The 16,529-nt window shown below is 41.3% G+C and overlaps 1 protein-coding gene across 8 annotated transcripts in view; it reads right to left on the bottom strand.

Moving 5' to 3' along the window:
- The window catches only part of BCOR (BCL6 corepressor), a 75,951-nt gene that overhangs the window by 30,348 nt on the left and 29,074 nt on the right, over positions 1-16,529 (bottom strand). For 7 of the 8 annotated variants that reach the window (XM_081326329.1, XM_081326334.1, XM_081326336.1 and 4 more), the window contains exons 2-4: positions 5,594-5,722; positions 4,171-4,249; positions 458-3,283 (exon numbers count right to left, since the gene is read on the bottom strand). In XM_081326329.1, the coding sequence (XP_081182455.1) occupies positions 458-3,283; positions 4,171-4,249; positions 5,594-5,679 (2,991 nt within the window). In that variant the 5' untranslated portion in view covers positions 5,680-5,722. Of the gene's footprint in view, positions 1-457; positions 3,318-4,170; positions 4,250-5,593; positions 5,723-16,529 lie in introns of those variants that run through there. The other variant, XM_081326335.1, reaches the window with a different exon arrangement.

Genomic DNA, 16,529 nt, shown 5'->3' with positions numbered 1-16,529 from the left:
AATTCATCACAGCTTCTATTTTTCTATGCTATATTTTTGCTTGATAAAGAAGTTGCATTAATTTACTAAAATGCAGCTCCTTTATCAAATGCCACACTTAGAATATTAATTAGAACCTTTGCCATTATTGTACAATGCTGGCCAAACAACCTAGCAAGGTATAAAAAAACTACCTATGCAAATAAGAAACACGCATTTTTCAGCTCTTCACTATTATATAATAGGCTTTTTGAGATTAAATTATTTACTATTATTTACATTTAATTTGTATCTATTACTGCTCAACTCCCTCTCATCTCATAGCAGTACCCTCATATATGCAAATTTATCATTAATTTTGTCAACAGACTTAAATTTGTAGTATATACATACATTCTCCCAACCCGCATAACATCATTCTCAACTGCAATTTTATAAAGAAAATATTGTTTTGGGTAAGTTAACCCCAGAGACTCACCTGCAAGGCCCGTTGTTCTCGACTCAGTTGACTAGAATCTGCATACAGTTCAGTTGTAACACACTTGAATCGGTCACCTACGTAACCAGCAGAGTTTGCTATTCTCTTTGCCAGCTTAGATGGCTTAGGTTTCAGGAGTTTGCCATCATTAGATTCCATACCCTCAGTCCCATCTTTGGCATATGTCTGATTGATTTCAATGTTTGACTGTGCATTTCCCATACAAAGCTGTTTGGCATCATCTGGCATTTTACAAAAAGACATAGCCAAGCCATCATTCCCATGAGCAGTCTCCAGAAATACAGAAGAAGGGGGAATAGTCAATCTCTCTCTATTATGGCTTGCTGAGAGATCATCTTTCCTTAAGTTGAAGATTGATGGGTGTGGATTCTGAACTTGCTTAAAATTGTACGCTTCATAGAAATTATTTCTCCCACATTCTTCTCTCATTACAATAAAATCTCTATGCTGAAAGGCTTGTTCCACCTTGTGCTTTGTAGGGTCATTTGTTTGATTACTATTTTCAATAGGAAAACTCGGATTTGTCAGACCAGTTTCACCTTTTGCATCTTGCTCATCTCTCAAGTCTGCAAACATGAGTTTTTCAGTTTTGGTACTATTTTTATTATGACTTGAACTTTGGTGTGATTTCACATTTCTCTCTGCAGGTACTTCAAAATGTAACTGTGTGCTGGTTTCTAGCATCTCTGGCAATCTGTTTCTCAAAGCAGGGTCTTCATAACGGACCCTCTCATGTGATCTCAATCTCCTTTCTGATTTATCATCTTTTAGCTCAAGAGCTGCATGGGATAACAACATTGGATGCACCATTCCCATACCCAGTGCATCTTGATATGTCATAAACTCACCACTGCTAGTTGGTAAGCTGTATGGAATAGTAGGTTTGGGAGCCAAATGCCCAGGGAAAAGACTGCCACTAGGTAACAGAACAGGGTGAGGATACACAGGTCCTTTTCCATGTAGAGACAATGGACCTAACGCTAAACCATCTGGAATTGGATATGGGAGATAGCTTCTTGGATAGGGCAATGGTGGAGATCGGAATGCGTCATTTGGAGAAAAAAATATGGAACCTGGGGCCAGAGTGTTTTCATTTGCCTTGAACATAGGTTCTTGATTATTGCATTTAGCTGCCTTATTACTATGCTTTGATGGTGGTGATGATGACAATGACGATGATGATACTGAAGGTTGTCCTATATGCTGTATGACAGATGCAGTGGTTTCTACAGAAATGTTAGTTTTGGAACAATCTACATTAGCATTTGGAGCTGGAGAAGCAGATGCTGGGCGACCTTCAGTTGATAAAGATCCCAAAGTATTATTAATTACTGTTTCCGTGCCTCCCATCCTAGGGCAAGAAGAACTTCTTTGTTGAGGTGTTACCCAGTCCGGTGTTTTGTTTTTCAATGGCACGTTTTTGTCGCTGTTATCTTCATTAGGAGCTGGACCAGGAACCACCCAGGAGGAAGGTGCCGTGCTAATTATCTCAGGTCTATAGACAGGACAACCATTTCCAGGAGAAATAGTTTCTTTTGGAAGATCACCACCAGGTAACACCAATCCTCCTCCAGCCCTGCTATGAACTAACACAGTTGGTAACATTTTCTTAACATGATCAGACTTGGTTATTTCTGCATCAACAACTTTTGATGACAAATCCAGGGGTTTGTCAATGATATCTTTGGTTACAGTTTGCTGCTTTTCTAATAATGGAGGGGATCTGCTATCTTTCCGGTCATGGCCTGTTTTCCTTGCATGCACTGTGGGTTGCTGAGAAATTTCATTTGGATCATGTGTTTTGGGAGCTTTCCCATTTGAGATTCTGGAAGAAAATTCACTGCTTACATTCATGTATGGCTTGGGGAGTGCAATTGAAGAAGGAGAGGATGAAATTCTGGAAAAGTGTTTATGGAACTCTGAGTAAGTATCTCCAACCTGTGTTGGGAGATGCATTCTAGGTGATGGCCTGGGTGAATGTGACAGCAAAACAGAAGGATCAGTTGGCATATTATTAGCAGCTGGTTTACCAGACGGAACTCTGGGTGGTTTACTATTCTGAATATGTGGATAGGTATGAGAGTCTATAGGATTTGCTGGACTCACTCCCATCTTCCAAGATAAGCCTTTATCTGGACAGTGTCCCAAAGGGGGAATTGCAGGTGATGCTGATGTAGCCGAGATCCTCATCGGTGAAGCTAACGATGATGGAATGTGGGGAGCAACATAGTGAGAAGGTGGCAAGTATAAAAAACGTTCACCATTTGTACATACAGGGGAATAAGTCAGATGCTGTGGCAAGCTAAAATTGGACTGCTGAGGTAGCAAAGCCTTATACATATTCAGTGAATACTTATTTGGTGAGTCAAGAAAAGGATAAATAGCACCCTCCATATAAGGATTTACCCAGGGTAGCCTTAGGTAACTAGCACCATTGACGCTGAGAGGACTTTGTTTGTCACTTGAGCTTCTATCCAAGCCTAAGGTCTCCCCAGTTGGAACAGAACTCTTTTGTATTCCAGGTGGTGTTTTATACAGAGCACTGAAGCCATTTGGGTTCTTTCCAGCTCCATTTTCAATGGCTTCAGTGGGATTAGACTTGAACTGTAACTCTGGGTTCCTTTCAGAACCAAATCCAAGGCCAGCAATAGCACTTGTAGCATCCCGGGGCTTGTCTGAGCCAAGTCCACATAAACTGGAATAGACAATACTACTGGGGACTCTAAGTCCTTCCCGCATAAGTCCAGTACGATCCATAGTCAGAGCTGCAAGGCTGTCAATGCGATGCACAGGCGTTGTATCCACCTTTGAGGAATAAAATACGATGTTACTCTGGCATCTATAAATAAATAAAAAAAATAAAAAAAATAAAAAAATCTAATGAAAGTGATAATCAAGACTACAGTTGGTATTTTTAATCGGTGGAAACACAGGCTTTCTATAATTAAAAACAATGTGCATCAATAAATGCAAAGGAATTTAAGCATTTAAAAATTATAAGATGTTTCATACAGGAATTTAAGAAGCCTGTCTTTTTTTCAACAAAGTTTTTTTTTAAAAAAAGAATAACTTGTCAGGCATCCAAATCCTTTCATACTTAGCAAACATCTATGTAGATACTGCCTTTAAACAATAATCTCTCAAAATCTCTCCTACTGAAATGACACGTGCATGAAAAGAAATCAATTTCAATATCTTTGTCATCTATCGTCCTTTTTTAGATACATATGTAAGTAAAAAAGTATAAAGTAGCATACAATTATAACTTCAAAGCCTACTGATTCCAAATAGGATGTAACCTATTGTCTGTGGAGATTCTCAGTCATCCAGTTCATAGTTGACTTTATAGTAAGAGTTCATATCCAAACTTGCACAATTGTCTATCACAGAATTCCTAGCTGTGGGATGGGTAATTGTAATATTATTTGGAACTATTGTAACTGTTCATGAACTAGGTATATCACAGAATAAGAGGCTTTAGGACTCACTCTAAACAAAATATAGCATGGAAAGTTTTACTATGAAGTCTTACTCATGCCACAAATAAGAGAGATCTTAATGTCTAAATACCACATCTGAATAGTAGTGAACTAAATGCTTGATCACCTCCAACTGTTCTTAATTATTTGTAAATGAAACAATATATAACAGGTTAACAATTGTATCTTTAATCTGTATTATCTGTTTCTTACCACACTGTGGTTCAGATGATTTTCTTCCCTTAATTCCAGCCTGCTTTTCAAGACATCTCCATCATTTACAGGGATTTTCCTATTTTAAAGGAATGTTTAAAAACAGTTTTAGAAATAAAATTATAAAATCTTGTATCTTTATATGACTACTTTTCCTATTAAACTGTACATTAATATGCATTTGTGAATACTATGGATACACAGCATTCTGGATTGTAGGCAAAAATGTGTAGTGGGGTATAAAGGGACATGAGAACAATATCTATAGGCAATTACTTAAACATGCCCATTTTTGGATCAAGGAATTGCACAGGAATGCTACATTTGCACACACTCACATACCAATCTATATTTTTGTGCTTGGATTCGAAGCCTTAATACATATTCTATCTACTCTTCAATGAGATGTTCTTTAGAATATGTTATTATTATTTTATTCAGTAACAAAAGTATTTTTTCTATAAAACGAAGAGTAGTGTTTCTTTAGAGACATACAATAGCCTTCCTAGTTAACATTCCAGGTTGATTTATCTTTTTAAAAAATGAAGGAAGTAGAAAATTATCACACCCTCCTAATATCATACAAACGTGAGCTGTTCAGTGAAGAAAGAGGGAGTTACACATCTGTGCCTCAGCAGTGCTGCAGGCCAGGGACTTGTTACAATAGAAAATGCCAATAAAAAAGCACCTTGGTGCCAACTTTCAAATCCAATTGCTGACATACAGCAGAAGGAAAGTTTCACCATTACCCAGAAAAGCCAATTCTAATATATAATATTCAAAGTGACACCATCAATAAGATAAAGCAGCACCCATATTTTTTATAGTTTTGATCAGTTATTGTAGCAAAACAGAGCTGGCCAAATACTTTAATACATTTTTGTATGTATCCTTTTACTAGTGCTTTGGTAACAATATGTAATGCCAAAAGTCTTCATCTGCTATGTTTTGTAAATTAGTCTTTCTTTCTTTCTTTCTTTTTCTTTATTTCTCTTTCTTTGCATATCACTTTAAACAAAAAAAAGCCATATGTCTTCAGCAAGGTTAGCAATCTGTAGCCTTTAGCATAACCTCTAGGAGAGATATCAGGTAATAACTGTTTATCCTGTCATTCCAGAGTGCCAAAAAAGTGGGTTTCAAAAAAGAGAAAAAAGTGGAGTGTCAAAAAGAAAATGGCTACCATCAGCTACTATGCATTTCCAATCAGAAACCCATTGAGGAAATGTGCTCCTCAACAGAACAATGTTGTAACACTGAATACAAATATTGTACTTACTATCATTTTATCAAGTCTCCCAAAAAACTTACTCTGAAAACTTTTATTTGTAAAATGGGCAAGTGAATGCAACGCTCTCTATTATGGTAACAGAAAATCTCCAGTAATAATGCTATAGTTTAAGTTTTCTGAAACATAAATATTTACCTGTCCTCATTAATTCCACACATGCGGATCCTCTCACTGCTCATCCAGCTATGAACATTGCCATACAGGGGAGTTGCAGAAAGCATGACGTCACTTAGAAGAGACTCTTTCTTCACACGTGTTTACAATCTATTTAAAAACAAGAACATATGGAATTGAGAAAACTGGCCTAAAAGGAAATGCAAATATCACAGCAGAATCACCATCCTTTTTTGATAATTAATTCTGAATGTGGGATTGGTAGATAATAAAAATGCATAGCACGCACACACAAAAAATAATAAAAGGAACACACTGAAGAAATTTATAGGTCAAATGAGATAGATATGTTCTCTTCATACACTTTCTGAGAATTAAAATTTATTCCATACTATTGACAAATCTAACACTTTAAGAGTTTCATTAAATTTAGAAAAATAAAATCATTCTATTTTTATGAACAAAATTCACCAGATTTGTACTTAGAAAGACAGACAACTATTTAATATTCCAGCAAAGTATATCTATATGTACCTATTTCATTCTTCTACAGTATTAGTTTGAAAACACAATGGAACTAGGCTCTAGAATGAATAAGCCATCAAAGGAAATCCAACTAATTAGCTATATCACTTATTGCATGTATTCCAGCCAGGTAACTAAAGATGTTAGAAATTGTAGTCCAGCATAGTGTTATGGAGAGCACCAAGTGCCTAGCAGTAAAACCGTAAAATATATTAAACGAACAGTTCCAACAGAAATCTATCATCTATCTAGTATGCTGCTTCCATCACCAGAATAGACAAATAATATGTTGACATTTAAAAACAGCAGAACAAAAATAATAAAAACAAACTAGAACCAAGAAAATAATACTTCAACACATTGGAGAAATGATAAAGCAAAGTCAACCACAACTATAACACCAATACACAATTAGACAACAGATCACTCACTGTGTCCCAAAGCCTTCTGAAAGATCCAGGTTTTCAAAATTTTATGAAATCACCATAGGGTCTGGGCTATAGAGATTTTGAGGGAACAATGTTCCACAAAAAAGGCATACTTACAGAGAAGGCACATCTCCTATAATGCTTTAGAGCTGGGACCTGAAACATGCCACTTTACCAAACCTTTGTGCTTGAGGTGAAATAACAGGAGAAAGATGGTACTATAGGTAAGCAGGTCAAAACTACAAAAAGCTCATAGGTGACAACCAACACCTTCAATTGCACTAGGAAGACCAGGCCAGCTAATTCAGTTCACAAAGCAGAGGTGCTGAATGGACAAAACAGAAGCTCCCGTAACTACTTTCACAACTATATTCTATACCAGTTGTCACTTTCAGTAATTTTCAAGTGTAAAGTGCACATCAATCGTCCAAACTTGAGGTCACTATGAAAAGGACTTCTTGATCCAGGAAAGAATATAATTAGTGCATGAGATGGATTTTTGGAAAAGTCTTCATGGCTGCAAGTGCCACCTAGTCCATTGAGCATGAATTGAGAATCCATGAGAATTCCCAAACTATGTACAAATTTTACCTGGGAAAGTGCAATCCTATGAAGAACTAAATTTCTGGAACTGGAAAGTTCTTGAAACCGAAGCCATTCAGTCACATTCCAGCCTTTACAGACTACAGACACTAGGACAAGGATCTCCACAACACTAACTGCCTGGCCAGGGATCAAAATGTAAAGCTGCATATCATCCCATACCAATAATGGCTGATCACTTGCTGATAAATGAATGTCATCTAGCATCTGTTATGTAGCTGTTGAATAGGAGCAGGAAAAGTATTAAGCCTTCTGGAACCCCAAACAGCAAAGGTTTCAAACTAGGTCACAGGTCTGCAACCCGCGGCTCCGGAGCCGCATGCGGCTCTTTCAGCCGTCTCCTGCGGCTCCCAGTCCTCTGCCATGTGCAGTCCAAAAAAAAAAGTGGGACTAAAAAAGTTCAACCAATCAATTCAAATATGCAGGGTAGGTGCATATCTCGCCTTGGCTCCACTCTTCAGTCAAACCCTGTTCTGCACATGTACGCACATGCGCACACATTTTTTGCGGCTCCCAGTTTTTCCTTTTGTGAGGGAACCGGTTCCAAGTGGCTCTTTCACTGTTTCAGGTTGCTGACCCCTGAACTAGGTGTTTCCTCACCTACTAACACTGACTGGAACCAGCACAAAGGAAGAGGAGAAACCGCATTTCCATAACAATACTATGATTCAAGGTTTAAGTGCCACTGGTGGATCAAACTAGGGAAGTTGTACTATTTCTATTCCAATCTTGATTCCACAAGGGTAGTGAATGCCCTGTCCGTATTATATTCAGCCTTACTAAAAAAGCCTTATTGAAAAAGATCCAGATTATCCGTGACAGGTCTTGATAACCAGAAGAAACAAGTGACCAATACACAGTCAGCAGTGCTAAGATTCTGAAGGACTCTGTCCACTTCCTTGAGACTCACAAGTTCAGACTCTTCTCCAGATAATAGAGCAGGGCTCCTGTACAGTCAGTTCCCCAAAACACGCCCAACCAGAGTCCACTGAATGAATCCAAGTGTCAGATGCCTAGCAGATTCCTCACAACAGCCCTTCTAATGTTTATCCTGGCTCTCCAGCCACGTAAAAGTTAACAGATTCTTAGAAGGGGGCACTGCATGGCATTCTGCAAATATAAGATGGGAAAATAATTACATTTTGCTGCCCTTGTCACCACGTTGTCACAATATAAAGTCATGCAAATGTTTAGACTCATTCTTCTTATTTCTCCAGCTCTGTATGTCTTTTCTGACTCTTCATTTACTGACGCTCCTCCAAAAACCCAAGCGGTCCAACAGAAACAGAACAGAAGCTGCTCAGATGCAGTCCTGTGTAAGGCCATTCCAGATAGCAACTAAGACATTAGGTTAACTGCCCAGGAAGCTCTCCAAACACCATCTGGAAATCAAATGGTTACAAGGGAAAGACTGATTTAATAGGCCCAATCTTTGTGCAGTGGGGAGACAGGACTAGAAATCTCCAAAGGAATCAGAAAGTAGTTTTAATATGGCAAAGGATAGGTATTGATGTTCTTTATCCTCAGATTCCATGGTACCTGCCCCCGTACAGGAACTATATCTAATATCTGACCATCCATGTCCGATGTTTACCTCGTCTTAAATGGGTTAGGCCTGGATAGCTCTTTACAGGATATAAAAGTAACTGATCTTATTAGTATAATCCTTTTTCATATATTTTAAGCCTCAGTCATATAAAGGGTCACATAAGGAAGCATAAAGAAAATAGTGCAACAAATCACTCTTAGAAATCATAAAAATCCAGAACCCCACTGAAATCAACACAGACCTTATTTTTGTTCCTAGTCTCTTTTGCACTTTGTAGCAAATTTCTGGGAATCTTGAAATCCAAACAAGAAGCCAAGAGTTCTGTACTTCAGAGCTCAATACATTTCATACCAGCACAGAACTGAAAGGAGCCATTTAGACCTTTTAAAACCTTGTTCAATGCAAGAATCCAAACTAAAGCATCCCTGCAGATGGCGGTCCAGACTCTGGCTGAATATACTTGAAGCAGCGTTCAGCATCTCCAATGACAGTTGGCTCCACTAAACACTTTTACTCTTGCAAAGCTTTTCCAATATTCAGCCCAAATCTACTTTTCTGGAACTTCTGTGTGCCACACCTGCAGTTCAACAAGAGAGGTCCTAATCTTTTCTATGTGACATCCCTTCAGTCATATTTTCTAAAATCCAAAAAATACTCAGTTGCCCTCAGCTCTCTTTGTAAGAGTTAGCTTCTAGTCTCTTCAGCATCTTCTCAGAAGCAATTTCTGATTCTTTGTGTGACACCCAGCACTGGGCCCAGTGCCATACCCAGAATTGGATGTAATATATAATATGGTGTCCAACTAATGCAAAACTATTTCCTGTGATTTGGAAGCTACACTTTTATTGATGTAGTATAAACCTGCATTTGCCTTCTTAGTAAATATGTCACACGGCTAACTCATATTTATTTTGCAATCAGGTACAATTCCAAGATCTCAGACTCGCCATATATAATTCAAGACAGATGGCAACACCTAGTTGACCTTGGCTGAACTCAGAAAAATTAAGCAGAATTGGACCAGGTTATTATCTGGATGGCAGACCACCAGAAATTTCCAGGAATATAAACAAGGCTAACACTTAAAAAGAATATTCCTGGAATAGATTAACACAGAAAACTAGTTCGATACTATTACCAAGAAACCAATACAAATTTGTCTATATTCAAAGAGCCAAGATGACCCAAGGGAGACGGTACCATTTATTATTAAGCTAGATGTCCTCCCTTCTAACCTCAGGTTTTATTTCTTTTATCTAATTGAAGTATTTCACATATATCTTGATTAAATTTCTTTCTCTTTAGCCCATTAAGATTTTTTTTTCTGTTTCCTGCAGCATTAGCTAGCCTATCCAGTTGTGTGTCGTCAACAAATCTGAAATCCTCAACCATCTCATTAAGAAAAATGCTGAAGAAGACCAAGGTCCAAACTGCACTTTATGACACCTAACTTGATACCCCCCTTCAACTTGTTAAGGAAACACTTAACAGACTTGCCAACCAGCTCATAATTTAACAAGTTTGCTAACCAGAATGCTATGGGCTTCTCTGTGAAATGTTTTGTTGAAGTCAAGATATATTAAATTTGTAGCAGTCAGATAATCTACAAAGGAAAATGAAATAAAGTCACTAAACAGAGTCTAAAGAGATGTCCTGGTATGGGAGCAGGGTGAGAGTGAATCTTTGAACATTTATCTCAGGCAGAAACCCTATTCATCATTAAACAATAACAAACAATATGTCTGTTTCTACTTTAAAGAAAGTTTCAAAGATTCCAATCTCCAAGAAAAAGCTGAAGGGGCTATGGGCTATGAAAGTTGGACTGTCATAAACAGGAAGCTCTAATTTTAAAATGGTAACATTTTAATTTTCCTGGAGTAAAAAATTGCATCTCAGCCCAGAAAGGGGTTAAAAATAGTTAGTAAACTCCTCACTCTTGATTTGATTAAGTAACCAAGCCCTAGTACTGGCTTTCACCATTGGAGCTGTTGTTGCTGAGCTGCTGCTGCTTTGAGTGCTTTCAGTAATTCAATGACGCCTGTTCACTCCAGGGAAAGAAATCATTAGCGGGCTCACTGGAGAAGCATTAGCAGTCCAAAAGGATCAGCGCTGCGTGCAGTAGGAAAGGCAGGTGAAAAGCAACCAGATTTTTGTGTCCAGAAACAGAACAATTTGGCTTGCTTTTATTCCTTCCAGAACTAGCTATCTCCACCAGCATTAAATTCCACTTTGCTGCATGAGTGAAGTGTCAGGACAAGCTGCATTTTATTAACCCGATTATCCCAATGCATGATTTATTCCAGTGCCAGATTTTAATTGTTCTTTGGAGGCTCAGTCGATTATTTTGATTGAGGTTCAGCCTACATCCCGCTGTTAGATGCTGGGTTAATGGGGAGGGATTTTAACACAGAGGATACTCCTTCAGGTTTTCCTCTCATCAGAAAAGAAAGAAAAATGCAAACACCAACATGAGCTAGTGATGTCTTTCATTATTACACACTATTACACACTAGGTGTGCAATCCTATATATGCACCAGAGAGCCCATGGTGTTGAACCCATATGGCAGTGATGGCGAACCTTTTAGAGACCGAGTGCCCAAACTGCAACCCAAAACCCACTTATGTATCGTCGGGTGCTCGTTGGGTGGGCGTGGCTGCGGTGGTAACGGCAGACTGGGTGGGACTAAAAAGTTCAATCAATTCCAACTTTGCAAGATCTCTTTTTTTTCCCGTGAAAAGTTGAAATTGATAGATTAAATTTTTTTTTTTTGCACATGGCGGCAGAGGCCTAAAGTGAAAAGGTTTTATAAACCCCAGCTGAAGGCCTAGGACTGGGGCGACCACATGCGTGCCCACAGAAAGGGCTCTGCGTGCCACCTGTGGCACGCGTGCCATAGGTTCGCCACCACAGCCATATGGGATTAATTGGAGGTAAAATGTTTTAGGTATAGCAATAGCACTTAGACTTATATACCACTTCACAGTGCTTTACAGACCCTCTAAGCGGTTTACAGAGTCAGCATATTGCCCCCAAGAACCTGGGCCCTCATTTTACTGACCTCGGAAGGATAGAAGGTTGAGTCAAACCTTGAGCTGGTGAGGATCGAACCCCTGGCAGTCAGCAGAATTTGCCTGCAATACTGCACTCTAATGAGTGTGCCACCACCGCTCATAGGTACGGTGCTGCACAGCCACAAGTACTGAAAATACATGTTCCTTGTGTCCAGTTATTAGTTTAGATGGCACAGTCACAGAACCCCAGGCACAGAACAAATGGAATGACATGCTCCTCTAATACCTTCTACCATACGTAACTGGTTCCCAAATCACTTGGAGAACAGGAAACCAAACCATACCCTTCCTTTTCCTCCTTCCCTTCCCCTCTCCAATCGGGTAGGCAACCTCGGCTCTTTTATGACTCATGGACTTCAACTTCAACTTCAAGTTGAAGTCCATGAGTCCTAAAAGAGCCGAGGTTGCCTACCCCTGCCCTAGCGGCTAGAAGAAAATACTGTGCTATCATTCAAAAGGAGTTATTCCACTGGAAAGATGGGTTTGCTGAACAGATTTACTGTTTTCCAGATGTACCGTTCTTTTCAGAGCAGCCACAGCCTGGAGAGAGTGATTTAGAGTTTTACATACAGTTAGTAGCTGCCCAGTGTGCTGCCTCATCTGTAAGGAATGGAGTGGACACAAAGTCCAAATAGAGAAGGTTGTGTGACAGGAGGGAAGGGCACCATTCATTCTCCCTCCCCTTTCTGAAAATAAAACATGGCAGGGAGACTACCTATTGAGCTTCTGGGGTTGTTGTTTTTTTGCTAGTAATGCACTGCTGCTATCAGCTGCCGTGCCTACCTGGTTAAGGTGTTCATATTTTGGAACAACAAAAACAAAAAATCTCCCCTAAGAATGAAATCCCCAAATATGCTATTATGGAAGTTCCAATGAATGGGAGCGCTCACATCCAAGAACCCTTAATTTTAGAAGCGCATGAAAACTTGAAGTAAACTGTGCAATAATAATCAGCGTAGGTGTGATAGTCTACCTTCCAAAACACTTGCAATAATCTTAAGGAAAGGAAAGGAATCTTAAGAAAGCACTAAGAAAATAATTTTGCTATCTACTGCAAGACGAGCATCTCTCTGCTATTGCACTCTGCAAAACTGCCTCAAGCGGAGGTGTTTGCAGAGAGGCCCTGCATGAGGCTTGCGCAGGCAGCTCTTCGAGCACCGCAGCTGAGTGCTGGTGAGACGAAGCCACTGAATAAGAAGCAAACGTTTTTCAGGATCAGAGGCTGTTCTGGGTGTGTGCGGTGGCTGAGCCAGTTCTTGGGGATTGTGCAAAATAAAGCCAAGCACTATGATCAGTGTGTATTCCTTTTGGGATGTGGGTGGGTCGACAAGTTTGCTAGTTCTTGCTCATTTTCAGGGTCATACTTTGCAGTTGGATACTACATACGTTATTTATAATCATCACCGCCCTGATGAACTTTTTGTGAACTGTTTAAAAGTGGAGGTCTGTTGAACAAACAGCGGCGCCACTGCCAGCCATAATTTCATTGCAACAAGCAACAGACTTTAACTCTTCAGATTCCCTTCCTTCAGCCTTTCCTTGTAAGATGGAGAAAAAGGGGGGAGGGGGAGAAGAGGAAGTAAATGCTGCTTGTATCCTTGATCTGTGGTGATTTGTTAGAAAGATAAAGAACTTTTTCTAAATAAAGCAGACCATTACTCACTTCAACAGGAACATTTAGAATAAGTGACTAGTGCAGGTTTTATACTTGGAAGCCCTAGTGAAATCACTTAGTTGCTGACATTCAATCTTAGTTATACTAACTTAAACCTAAATAAATAACCATTCTCCCCATTTGTAAGAAACAAGTCCAATCACATTCAGTGAAACTAATTCCTAGCCACTGGTAAATAAGAGCAGGCTTTTTTAGAACTGAGTTGGCCTTAGGTAGTAAGGAGCCTTAAGAGTGATGTTAAGAGATGGACCTATATTAATAAAAATTGAAAATGTAGATAGAAATGTTTAGGCTAGAGGTCAGCCCTGTTTACTTTGCATGCCTAAGTTTTCAGGGAAGTTAGTTGGGTAGCATTGTCATTTGCTGTTTCAAAATAATTTATTTTATTTAAAAGTAATGTTTGAAAGTAATGCATGTGGTTAAATACTGGAAACTCTTGGCCTACTTGGCTCGACCTTAAACTTATGTACTGTTGTCCACTGGTTTTAGGATCCACATGCCAGCCAGCCCCTTTCATGGATTATTGCCTTGTCGTGGCGAAGGGGCTTGCGTAATTCAATGAAGCTATGAGCTATGCTATGCAGGGCCACCCAAGATGGACAGGTCATAGCAGAGAGTTCTGACAAAACATGATCCACTGGAGAAGGAAATGGCAACCCACTCCAGTATCTTTGCCATGAAAACCCCACGGACAGTACAAAACGGACCACCTGGAAGAACACGTCCATGGGGTTGCAATGGGTCGGACACGACTTCGCAACTAACAACGCCAGCCAGACCTTCTAACTAAGAATTATGCAAGTCCAACATATTTGAAGAATTCAAATGGGTTAAAAATTTCCCAATGATAGTATTGCGTGTGTGCTTATGTGTGTATTTGTGGGTAAACACACCCTCCCAGTCAGATTTGATTCCTGGCAACTGCCTGGCCAAACCCTGCAGTTTTCCAGCACCGGATTGTACTAGCGATCCGGTTTAATCCTGCCCTAGTGGGAAATCAACTGGGTTACTCTCTGCCAGCCACTGACTCTCAAGCCCAAGAAGCAGGCAAAGGCAAATCACTTCAGAAAAATCCTGTCAAGAAAACTGCAGGAACTCATCCAGGCATCTCCAGGAATCCAAACCTGACTCAAGGTTTGTATCAACAGTCGTCGCTGGTGGCTTGGTAATAAAGTTCAGTGAATTTGGAAAAGAAATTGGGGGGGGGAGGGGAAGACGGGGAGGGGGGGGAAACCCGTGTCCTAGACTACGCACGCCCGTTTTGCTGACTCGACTGCAGAAAACTTTCCAAACGTAGCTCACCACCTTCCCCTAATTTAATGGCGTGGAAAGCACCCGACCGCTTAGATGCAACTCGCGCCTGCCGGGCTGCGATACTCGAGTTCCCAGGTACAGACGAAGGAACAGCAGTAACAGGTTCAGGTTCATTCCGCGCCAGAAGCTCAAGAGCTGCCGCCGCCGCGGGAAGAAAGGAAACCGCGCCGCACCTCCTTCAAGAGCTCTCCGCGCTGGCTCGCCCGCTCCCTTGCCGAGCGACGAGGCGACCCAAGAGGCAAAAGTCAGGCCCTAACCGCCGCGTAGACTACGGGATTTCCCTCCCAGAGGTATCTCCCCGAGAGAGAGCTAGGACGCCGATTTGCAGGACGGGATTTCTCCGCGGAGGGGAGGAGGGCTGCTTGGCGTGCAACAAAACGCATAAATAAACGGCGCGTGCAAGCGGCAACCTGCTTCTCCATTCTCGCCCAGCCGAATCTCCCTCCCTTCCCCTCCCCCCTCCAGTCAACCGCGCTCAGGTTACAGGGCAGACAGGAAAGAAAGAAAGAAAGGAAGGAAGGAAGGAAGGAAGGAAGGAAGGAAAAAAACGGTAGTAAAATAAAAAGGAATCCCGGCGCTTGGCCTCCCTGGCTGAACACCCAGTTCTCCGGGCACCGTTGGCCGCCGCAACTCCGCGCCGCTGTGAGGCAGACAAACGCCGCCGTATACACAACAAGAGCCTGACTTGGCCGTTTCATCTTCGGCTCTTTTCTTTCTCCCCCCCCCGCTCCCCTTTTATTTCTTCAAAAGGGAAACGTTTGCATCTCCCTCGCAACCAGAGCAGACTTTTGGCAGCTTCTGACGCCAGCCGCTGCGGGCGCAGAGGCAAAGTTTTGCTAGCACGCTCCTGCCTTCACAAACTAGAAAAACCTGATGCCCGCGGCCAAAGGAAGCGGCGGCGGCGGCGGCGCTTTGCTCTCGCCTCCTAGGAAGGAGGGGAGGGGTCAGGGGAAGCCATTCAGCGTGTCAAGCCTCTCTCGTCTCCCTCTCCCCCCCCTCCCCCCCCATCGCCTACGCTTTCCCGCGATTCTCCTGGCGAGGACGCCTTTTATTGCTAGCGAGTGCACTGCAAAGGTGCAAGCAAAATGATCCACGAGGAAGCCCCATCGGGGCTCGGGCAGCCCTAGCGAGTCAGGAAGGAGAGAGAATGCACCGAACTCACGAGTTCCCTTTTGGCGCCTTTACTCTTTTCCACCTCCAGCTCCTGTTGGCAGCCCGCCAGTTTCCACTGCATAAACCACAGCCGCCGTCAGCTGAACTACAGGCGGCTCCGGCTTTAGCGAGCTACAGGGATGGTTCGTGTCGGCGAGTAATAGCGGGAGCCGAGCGAAGCACTTAAGACCTTCCCCCCACCCCCACCCCCAAAAAAGCAAGAGCTTTGACCGGCACACGCCTCGTAGCAGCTCTTTCAGTTTTCTCCTAAGCAAGCCGAGAGAAGGATCGCCTGTAAAACAGTGACTCTCCGAATGCAAAGAGTCAAGTCAGAGAGAAGAGGCCAGTTTCCTTGATGCGCTTATTCTTGCATGCACCGGTCAAAAAAAACGTTTAGGAGGGACTAGATAAGCACATCCAAACTGAAATTCTAATGGCCCTTTCTCAAACTAAAGTAGTCTTACGAAATAAATGAAGACAGAAATGGTGAAGTCGCGATACTCACTGGCTGGCTTCACACATTGCGCTAATCTATTACACGTTATATTCCTATTTCATTTTTCCTCCAGAGGCACAAAGTGCGTAGTAGGGGCTACACTTTCCTCAGTGTTTTTCCCCACAAGAACAAGCTAAAAAGA

This window comes from Vipera berus (assembly GCF_964194415.1).
Source record: "Vipera berus genome assembly, chromosome: 4".
In the NCBI taxonomy this organism is placed as follows: domain Eukaryota; kingdom Metazoa; phylum Chordata; class Lepidosauria; order Squamata; family Viperidae; genus Vipera; species Vipera berus.
This window is presented reverse-complemented; position numbering and strand designations above follow the sequence as displayed.